This window comes from Eriocheir sinensis, chromosome 50 (genome assembly GCF_024679095.1).
Source record: "Eriocheir sinensis breed Jianghai 21 chromosome 50, ASM2467909v1, whole genome shotgun sequence".
NCBI classification, from domain to species: Eukaryota; Metazoa; Arthropoda; class Malacostraca; order Decapoda; family Varunidae; genus Eriocheir; species Eriocheir sinensis.
This window is the reverse complement of record NC_066558.1, coordinates 6004280-6014279: the sequence shown is the minus strand read 5'-3', so window position 1 is coordinate 6014279 and position 10000 is coordinate 6004280. Positions and strand designations below refer to the sequence as shown.

General features: G+C 42.5%; 1 protein-coding gene across 1 annotated transcript in view; it reads right to left on the bottom strand.

Moving 5' to 3' along the window:
* Positions 1-1200: 1200 nt before the first annotated feature.
* The window catches only part of LOC126982311 (uncharacterized), a 26449-nt gene continuing 17649 nt past the window's right edge, over positions 1201-10000 (bottom strand). The window contains exons 5-8 of the mRNA XM_050834311.1: positions 8257-8498; positions 6457-6666; positions 4516-4705; positions 1201-2687 (exon numbers count right to left, since the gene is read on the bottom strand). Of these exons, the coding sequence (XP_050690268.1) occupies positions 2537-2687; positions 4516-4705; positions 6457-6666; positions 8257-8498 (793 nt within the window). The 3' untranslated portion in view covers positions 1201-2536. The remainder of the gene's footprint in view (positions 2688-4515; positions 4706-6456; positions 6667-8256; positions 8499-10000) is intronic.

Genomic DNA, 10000 nt, shown 5'->3' with positions numbered 1-10000 from the left:
TCTTATTTCTGTTTGGTCTATCTCCCCTTCTGCCTCCTGAGCGATGATCCTGTTGATGAGTGACCTGGTAAGGCTGATGGAGTTTTGGTTCTCCTTATCAGCCAGCTTCTCAGGGTTGGTGATCCCCATCCCACCCAGTCTTGGGGGAAGTGCTAGCATATCCCTCTCCTCCTCCCCCAAAGAATGAGGTTTCACTAGCGCCGGCAAGAATACATTCTTGACGGCATTTTCCAGTGGTCGGAGGAGTGGACTGATGCCGGGGATGGTGCGCATCAGGAACGTCCACCGATGTTGGATGCCGCGGGTGTACGCTGAATAGGCAGCGTGTGGCTCAGTCTTGGCAATGGCAGACAAAGCTTCTATTTCCTTCACCCATTCAGCTACTTTGTCTCCTACGTACTCCTTCTTATATACTACTACTACTACTACTACTACTACTACTACTAAAACTACTACTACTACTACTACTACTACTGCAACTACTACTACTGCAACTACTACTACTACTACTACTACTGCAACTACTACTACTACTACTACTACTACTACTACTACTACTAAAACTACTACTACTACTACTACTACTACTACTACTACTACTACTACTACTACTGCAACTACTACTACTACTACTACTACTATTACTGCAACTACTACTACTACTACTACTACTACTACTACTACTACATACAGTATACATTCAGTAATACATTCAGATATTAGTGACCATTTCCCGTTAATTTCGCGGTTCAAGTGTGAGTATCGAGAAAATAGCTCCCCTACATTAGTTAGTAAGAGCGTAATGTCACCTCTGGCTTTAGAACACTTTAGTAATGATTTAAAGCAAATAGCCTGGAACAATGTATTAACGTCAACTTGCCCAAACGCTTCTCATGATTTGTTCCATAGTAAAGTCAAAATGTTATATGAAAAACGCTTTCTAGTGAAGGAATACTGTATAAACAACAAAAGTAGAGTAAGTCCATACAAAACATCTGCCTTAAAAAAATAGCATACAAGAGAGAATTAGATTAGAGAAACTAGCAAAGAAATGGCCTATCACTTTTGGTAAACATATCGCCGATACAGGAATATATTAACATCAATTCTAAGAGCAGCTAAAAACAAGTATTATAAAGATAACTTGAAGGAAAATCAAGGTTATCCCAAGGCCCAGTGGAAAACCATAAACACATTAACTGGTAGATATTTTACTTTATTGTATTCAGAATGGTGCGCAACTGTGTAGGAAATAACATCTTAAATATTGTCGACAACCCAAGAAACACCAGAAGTAACAATGTTGGTTCGTACTGCCGACAATTCAGAACAACGCTTTTTAATAACAGTGTGATTAGTTTAGGTTCTCAGTTACTTAATAGTCTTCCTTTACACCATAACATTCTCCTCAGATCAAGTACTATCTCGATATTCAAGAAGGAAATAAAAAAAAATATTCTACTAATACTTATTTACTTACTAACTTACTACTACTACTACTAATACCCACTTAATACTCTCAATATATATACAGAACACTCTCTACTCTATACATCCCATTACACCACTTTTAGAACATCTCAACCCCCCTTTAAGAGAATCGAACCCCTTGTACAGACTCTCAACCCTTTTAAACAGGATCGAAGACTCTATAAAGGCATTCAACCCTCTTTAACCCTTCCCTGAATACTTAGAGAGAATCAGGGACTATTTAAAGGAATCCAAACCCCTCATAAATCCTCCCAATACCCTGTGAAAGAGTCCACCATTATCGAGTAGTATCCAGCACCCTTAACTCTCTGAACCCTTAAGGAGAATCCAAGACGCTATAAAAGAATCTGATCCCCCTTATTCCCTCCCATAATTCCTTAGTGGGTCCATAAACGAGTATAAACCCTTGAACCCCCTCCCAGAACACCTAAAAGGATCGAACACTATAGTAATCCCTATTATAGAGGATCCAACACCTTATGAAGCCTAGACACCATTTTAGGAGGCCCCATCACGTATATAAGAGGATCCAGCACTGTTTAAAGAGGATCATCATCATTTGTTCAGCCCTAACACTATCATAAGAGAATTCAACACTTTTTAACATATCCAACTCCCTTACGACAACCCAGCACCCTTTAAGAGGATCCAAACCCCTCGAAATAGGACCCAACCCCTTTATAAGAGAATATAAACCCCTTTAACAGAATCATAAGAGAATTCAACACGTTTTAGAGGAATCCAACACTTTTTAACATGATCCAACTCCCTTAAGACAACCCAGCACCCTTTAAGAGGATCCAAAACCCTCGAAACAGGACCCAACCCCTTTATAAGAGAACCCAAACCCCTTTAACAGAATCATAAGAGAATTCAACACGTTTTAGAGGAATCCAACACCTTTTAACATGATCCAACTCCCTTACGACAACCCAGCACCCTTTAAGAGGATCCAAAACCCTCGAAACAGGACCCAACCCCCTTATAAGAGAATCCAAAACCCTTTAACAGAATCCAACCCCCTGTAAGACGTTTGGAACCTAACCTACTCGGGGTTGAACTCGACGAAGCAGGACTTGCCCATAGAATCCGGGTCGAGGATGTCCCAGATGGCGGTGGCGGTGGACACGATGCCGCCGATGACCCCGACACACACGATGAGAATGAGTGCCGTTCTCTCCCATAGCGGCACGACCCTGGGGAGGAAAGGGAAGGATTAGGAGGGAAGAGGGACGGGAAAGGAGGGGAAAAAAAGATGAAGGGAAGCAAGGAAACGAGAAAGGAAGAAAAGAGAAAAAAGTGAGAAAGGAGGAAGAGGAAGAAGGGAGGGAGATAGGAAAAGAAAGTGAAGGCAGCAGGGAGAGAAAATTTGGGAGAAGAAGGAAGGAGGGAGGAGGAAAAATGAAGGGAGGAAGAAAGGAGAGAGAGAGAGAGAGAGAGAGAGAGAGAGAGAGAGAGAGAGAGAGAGAGAGAGAGAGAGAGAGAGAGAGAGAGAGAGAGAGAGAGAGAGAGAGAGAGAGAGAGAGAGAGAGAGAGAGAGAGAGAGAGAGAGAGAGAGAGAGAGAGAGAGAACTGACAAAGGGAAGTTACAGAGATTTTTAAAGAGAGAGAAAATAAAAGAGAATCATGGATGTAATTGGAGAGAGAGAGAGAGAGAGAGAGAGAGAGAGAGAGAGAGAGAGAGAGAGAGAGAGAGAGAGAGAGAGAGAGAGAGAGAGAGAGAGAGAGAGAGAGAGAGAATATATGAAGGGAGGAATGAAATGGGTGAGTGAGTTTGACGTTAATACAATAATAAATCCTCTCTCTCTCTCTCTCTCTCTCTCTCTCTCTCTCTCTCTCTCTCTCTCTCTCTCTCTCTCTCTCTCTCTCTCTCTCTCTCTCTCTCTCTCTCACCTGCCCAATAAATTACCTGTTTAATTAAGTGAACGAATTAATCTTGCCAACAGTTTATCTATCGACAGAAGGGGAAAGTAGATAGACAGATAGATAGATAGATTGATAGATAGATAAACATATTCATTTTATTCTTTATTATTCACTGTCTCATTCATCTATCTTTCTATTTATGTCTTTCTATCTATCTATCTATCTATCAAAGCATTTCAACCCCTCATAAGAGAATCCAACCCCTTCTACAGCTATTTATCTATCTATCTATGTCTTTCTATCTATCTATCTATCTATGAATGAAACGAGAAAGTAAGAACAGAGAAAGAGTGAGAAAGTAGGAGGAGGAGGAGGAGGAGGAAGGAGGAAAATAACCCCTCATAAGAGAATCCAATCCCTTGTACAACTATCTTCTCTACCTGTCTGTCTATATATCAACCTCTCTACCTTTCTCTGTGCAGGTAAAACTCTACAACTATCTCTCTACCTGTCTGTCTAATTAACCTCTCTACCTTTCTCTGTGCAGGTAAAACTCTACAACTATCTCTCTACCTGTCTCCTGTGTCACCTCTACTCTCTACTTTTCTCTTCTAAGCATCTCTACCTGTCTGTTACCTTTCTCTGTGCAGGTAAAACTCTACAACTATCTCTCTACCTGTCTGTCTATATATCAACCTCTCTACCTTTCTCTGTGCAGGTAAAACTCTACAATTATCAATCTACCTGTCTGTCTATATATCAACCTCTCTACCTTTCTCTGTGCAGGTAAAACTCTACAACTATCTCTCTACCTGTCTGTCTATACATTAACCTCTCTACCTTTCTCTGTGCAGGTAAAACTCTACAACTATCTCTCTACCTGTCTGTCTATATATCAACCTCTCTACCTTTCTCTGTGCAGGTAAAACTCTACAACTATCTCTCTACCTGTCTGTCTATACATTAACCTCTCTACCTTTCTCTGTGGAGGTAAAACTCCACAACTTTTTTCTTTACAACAAAGGAGACAGCTCAAGGGCACACAAAAAAAGGAAACAATAATAAAAAAAAGCCCGCTACTCGCTGCTCCTATCAATCTACCTGTCTGTCTATATATATTAACCTCCCTACCTTTCTCTGTACAGGTAAATCTCTCACCTCTTCGGCCAGTTTCCCTTCATGTCGCACAGCCGGAGGTACATAATGCCGGGTAGGAGGAAGGAGCAAATGGTCACCGTGGAGCCGCCGATCAGGTTGAGGATCTTGTCGAAGCTTGGCACAGCGAGACCCACAACGACCTCACCCAACACAATGCAGGAACGGAGCACACAGCGACGCCATGAAAACTCTGGCGAAGGAGGAGAAGGACTTGAAGGAGGAGTGGTGGGAGGGGGAGGTTGAAGATGGAAGGAAGAGGAGGTAAAGGAGGAGGATACTGAAGAGGAAGGAGGTGGAGGAGGAAGAGGAGGATAAAAAAAGAAGACTGGAAAAATGAGGAAAAGAAGAATGAAAGACCGTGGAAGGAGGAGGAGGAGGAGGAGGAGGAGGAGGAGGAGGTTGAAGATGGAAGGAAGAGGAGGTAAAGGAGGAGGGTACTGAAGAGGAAGGTGATGGAGGAGGAAGAAGAGGATAAAAAAGAAGAAGACTGGAAGAATGAGGAAAAGGAGAACAAAAGACGAAAGGGGACAGGTGAAGAGAGAAAAAAAAGAGGAAGTAAAGAGGAGATAGAGAGAGATGAAGAATGAGAGGAATTATAGAACAAAGAAGAGAAGAAGGAAAAAGAGGATAACATATAAGGATACTGAAAAATGAAGGAGGTGGAGGAGGATAAGGATGAAGAAAGATGAAGACAGTTTATAAAAGAAGGTAGATGGAGAGAATGAAGAAAACGAACGAAGAAATGAATGAAGAAAACGAGAAATAAATGCAGAGTAAGTTAAGGCTATGAAGAAAATAATGAAGAAAAAGAAAACGAAAAACATGGAGAATAAATATTGAATGAAGACAGTGAAGAATAATATGAAGAAAGAAGAAAATTACAGGAGAGAAGACAAGAAGACAGGAGGAAGAGGAGGAGGAGGAGGAGGAGGATAGAACGTCAGAATAAAAATAAAATAAAAACGTGAAGAATGAAGAAAAAAAGAAGAAAAGGAGGAGAAGGAGGATGGCTTAAAGAATGAAGGAGATAAAGAAGAAGAGAAAATAAAGGAAGAAAGAAGGAAGAAAACCAAAATAAAGAAAATAAAGAAAGTTAAAGATACACAAAGATACAAGTGAAGAAAACGAAGGAGAGAAGAGAGGAAGAAAAGAAGAGGAGGAGGAGGAGGAGGAGGAGGAGGGGTGACAAAAATGAAGAAAGTTATCGAAGAGGGTAAGGGGCACAACTTTGAAAGGGGAGGAAGAGGAAAAAAAGGGAGGGTGGAAGGGGAATGAAAGGAAGGGCAAACGGAGGGGAAGAGGAAGAGGAAGAAGGGAAGAGAGGAAGAGGAAGAGAGGAAGAGGAAGTGTTGGTAAAGTGATTGGTTAGAGGGGGGAGTGTAGAACTAAATACAAGTAGTGTTTGATGAATAGAAACACACACACACACACACACACACACACACACACACACACACACACACACACACACACACACACACACACATTAAGAGGAGAGGAAGGAAAGGAAGCACAGAATAAAGAGAAAGAAGAAAGGATGAAGGAATGGAGATAAAGAAGAAGGAAAAAAGAGATAAAAAGGAGGAGGGAAAAAGGAAAAAAAAACAGGAAGAAGAAAGGAAAGGAGATAAAAGACGACACACACACACACACACACACACACACACACACACACACACACACACACATTAAGAGGAGAGGAAGGAAAGGAAGCACAGAATAAAGAGAAAGAAGAAAGGATGAAGGAATGGAGATAAAGAAGAAGGAAAAAAGAGATAAAAAAGAGGAGGAAAAAGGAAAAAAACAGGAAGAAGAAAGGAAAGGAGATAAAAAGAGAAAACACACACACACACACACACACACACACACACACACACACACACACACACACACACACACACACACACACACACACACACACTTCCTCTTCCACATACTTACTTTTCTCAATTCCCAGCTGGTCCTCAAACACCTGGGAGACGGGGTTGCAGCTGATGATATAAGTTCCCATTAGGTTCAGAATCTCCATGACGATCGCCCCTTTGATCCACCATCGCGTCGTGTCCACCCCGAGCAGAATGTTACCAGCCACATCATACCCCTTGACCACGTAGCCCCCGATGGCAACAGGCAAGTACATGATCATTAGACCTGTGGGTGGTGGTGATGGTGGTGGTTAGTAATTGCTGTTGGTGGTGATGGTGTTGGTGGAGAATTGTTTGTGGTAGTGGTGATGGTGGTGGTGATTAGGGATGTAGTGGTGGTGGTAGTGGTTGTGGTGTTGATGGTGGTGGTGAGGAATTGTTGTTGGTGGTGGTTATGGTGATGGTGGTGGTGGTGATGGTGGTGGTGATGGTGGGGGTGATGAAGATGGTGATGAGGATGGTGGTGATGGGAAAAACGAAGGGAAGGAAAAAAAAGAAAAAGAAAAAATGAACGAATGCAGGAAAGTCATGTCGGACGATTCTGAGAAGGAAATGAAGGAAGAAAATAAAATGAAAGAAAGAAAAAGTGAGAAATGAGAAAGACGAGTGGAAAATGAAAGTAAAGAAGAGGAGGAGAAGGAGAGGGAGGAAAGGAAGCACAGAATGAAGGGAAAGAAGAAAGGATGAAGGAATGGAGACAAAGATGGGAGGAAAGGAGATAAAAGAGAGGAGGAAACAGGAAGAAGAAAGGAAAGGAGATAAGAGAGGAAAGGAAAACAGAAGGAAGAAAGAAGAAGAGAGAAAGGAGGGAAGGAAGGAAGGAATAAAGGGAGGAAAGAAGAAAGGAAGAAATTAGAGAAGAAAAGAGAGAGAGAGAGAGAGAGAGAGAGAGAGAGAGAGAGAGAGAGAGAGAGAGAGAGAGAGAGAGAGAGAGAGAGAGAGAGAGAGAGAGAGAGAGAGAGAGAGAAGATAAACAAAATGAGAAGTAAGAGGAAAGGAGAGAAAGAGGAAAGGAGAGAGAGAAAAAGGAAAATAAAGAGAGAGAGAGAGAGAGAGAGAGAGAGAGAGAGAGAGAGAGAGAGAGAGAGAGAGAGAGAGAGAGAGAGAGAGAGAGAGAGAGAGAGAGAGAGAGAGAGAGAGAGAGAGAGAGAGAGAAGAGGAGAGCAAAACAAGAGAAGAAAAAAAGATAAGAGGGGGAAGAAAAGAGGAAGAAAAAAATATGTGAAATGAGGAAGATATGAAGAAAGTTAACAGAAGAAAACCTTTAAAAATTGTGTCTTATTGAAGGAGGGAGGGAGGAAAGGGAGGGAGAGAGAGAGGAAAGGGAGGGAACAAGCCAACAGGGAGGAATAAGCCAATGATAAAAAGGAGGGAGAGAGGAAGAAGGAGAGAGGGAGGTAAAAGGTGCAATTGATAGGAGGTATTGAAAGGGAGAGAGGGAGGGAGGGAGGGAGAGAGGGAGATTGAGAAAGTTACAGCTCTGATCCAGCATTGAACTTGAAGGACGGGGAGGAGGAGGAGGAAGGAAGAGAAGAGGAGGAGGAGGAGGAAGGGAGAAGATGAAGAGGAGAAAGGGAGAGAAGAGGAGGAGGAGGGAAAGGGATACGGTATTACATCTATAACCAGAACCAATATGACCTCCTCCTCCTCCTCCTCCTCCTCTTCTTCCTCTTCCTCCTCCTCTAACTACTACTACTACTACTACTACTACTACTACTGCTACAACTACAACCTCATCACTACAATCACTTTCATAACCACAACTACCACCACACAAACACACCACCACCACCACCACACCACTACCACCACTTACCACCAAAAGCAAAGACAATACTGGAGCTGAACTGCGAGCGGTCTGCCATGTCGTTCTGGATGGTTGGGAAGACTGAGGCCCCACCAAAGGCAAAGAGGATGGCGCCGAAGCCCAAAGCGAAGGAGAAGACTGTAGGGTTCCGGTACTCGGGCGGGAAGTCTTCGGGGATCTCCATCATGAGTTCGATGAAGATGACGAAGCAGGCGATGGCGGTGCTGGCGACGGCGATGACTGACGCTTGCCTGTAGGGGGAGGAAGAAGAGGGGGATGGGAGTGAGCGGATGGGGAATTGAAGAAGAGGATTGACAGGTGAAAGGAAGAGAAAGAACAGAAGAAACGACAGGATGAAGGGAAGAAAGATGAAAGAAGGGCAGGGAGAATTGAAGAGGTGAAAATATTAACAGGTAGAGAGGGAAGGGAGTGAGCGGTGAGTGAGCGGGTGAGGAATTGAAGAAGAGCATTGACAGGCGAAAGAAAGAGAAAGGACAGAAGAAACGAAAGTTGAAGGAAGAGCAGGGACGAAATACAGAAAGGAATAGATAGGCAAGGAGAATTGAAGAGAAGAATATAGACAGGTAGAGATCAACAGGTAAGAGGGATAGCCAGGTAAGAGAGAGAGATTGAAGAGGCGGGGGTTAGCGGGGCAGGTGAGTGGATCTGTCAGGTAAGGAATTAAATAGGGAGTGAAATAGAAGGTGGAAAATTGACAGATAAGAGGAACAGAAGGGGAAAGGGAAGAAGGAAGGGAAGGGAGAGGGAAATATGGGAAAATAAAAGATGAGAGGAAGAGGAGAGAGGGAGGAAAAGAAGAGTGAGAGGAAAACGATGATAAGGGAAGAAGATAAAGCTGAAGAACCAGGAAGGAAAAGGAGAGGGAAATATGGGAAAATAAAAGATGAGAGGAAAAGGAGAGAGAGGGAAGGAAAAGAAGAGAGAGGAAAACGATGATAAGGGAAGAAGATAAAGATGAAGAACCAGGAACCAGGAAGGAAAGGGAGAGGGAAATATGGGGGAAAAGATGAGAGGAAAAGGAGAGAAGGAGGAAAAGAAGAGAGATAAGGAAAAAAAGATAAAGATGAATAACCAGATGAGGGAAAATATGGGTTGGAGGAGGAAAAGGTGAAAGGAAGAGAAGGCGAGGGAGGAAAATAGTGAGGAAAAAACACGACAATAAATAAGGAAAAGAAGTGAAGAAAAAAAAAGAATGAAAGAATGAAATAGCGAAAGAGAAAAAAGAGAGAGAGAAATAAAGATGAGGAGAAAAAGTGAAAAAAAATAAATCAAGGAAAGAAGGATGGAAGGAAAAGAGCAAGGAAAAAAAGAATTAGAGGGAAAGGAAAGTAGAGGAAAAACGAGAGAAGGAAATGAAGATGAGGAAGAATAGACGAGCAAAAAAATAATGAAAGGAAAAACAGTAAAGAAAAAGAGGAAAATAATGAGGAAAAAAAGACTGAAACGAACATATTATCTTTACCTGCAATCACTTTCCCTTTCCTTTCCGTTATGAGGGCAGGTGATGAGGTGGCGGGCGAGGCAGGCAAATAATGGGCGGGGGCGGGCGGGCAGGTGAGCGGCGGGGGCGGGGGGACAGGTAAACTCATTCATCTCACCTGCCCACTAATTACACTGCCACCTCCAATCCGGCTCATATAATTACGTCAGGGCTAATTAAAGCTTCAAATCTCTTAATTATAAAAATGATATAGTTTTTTTTATATATATATACTTTTTTTTTTGAGACAAG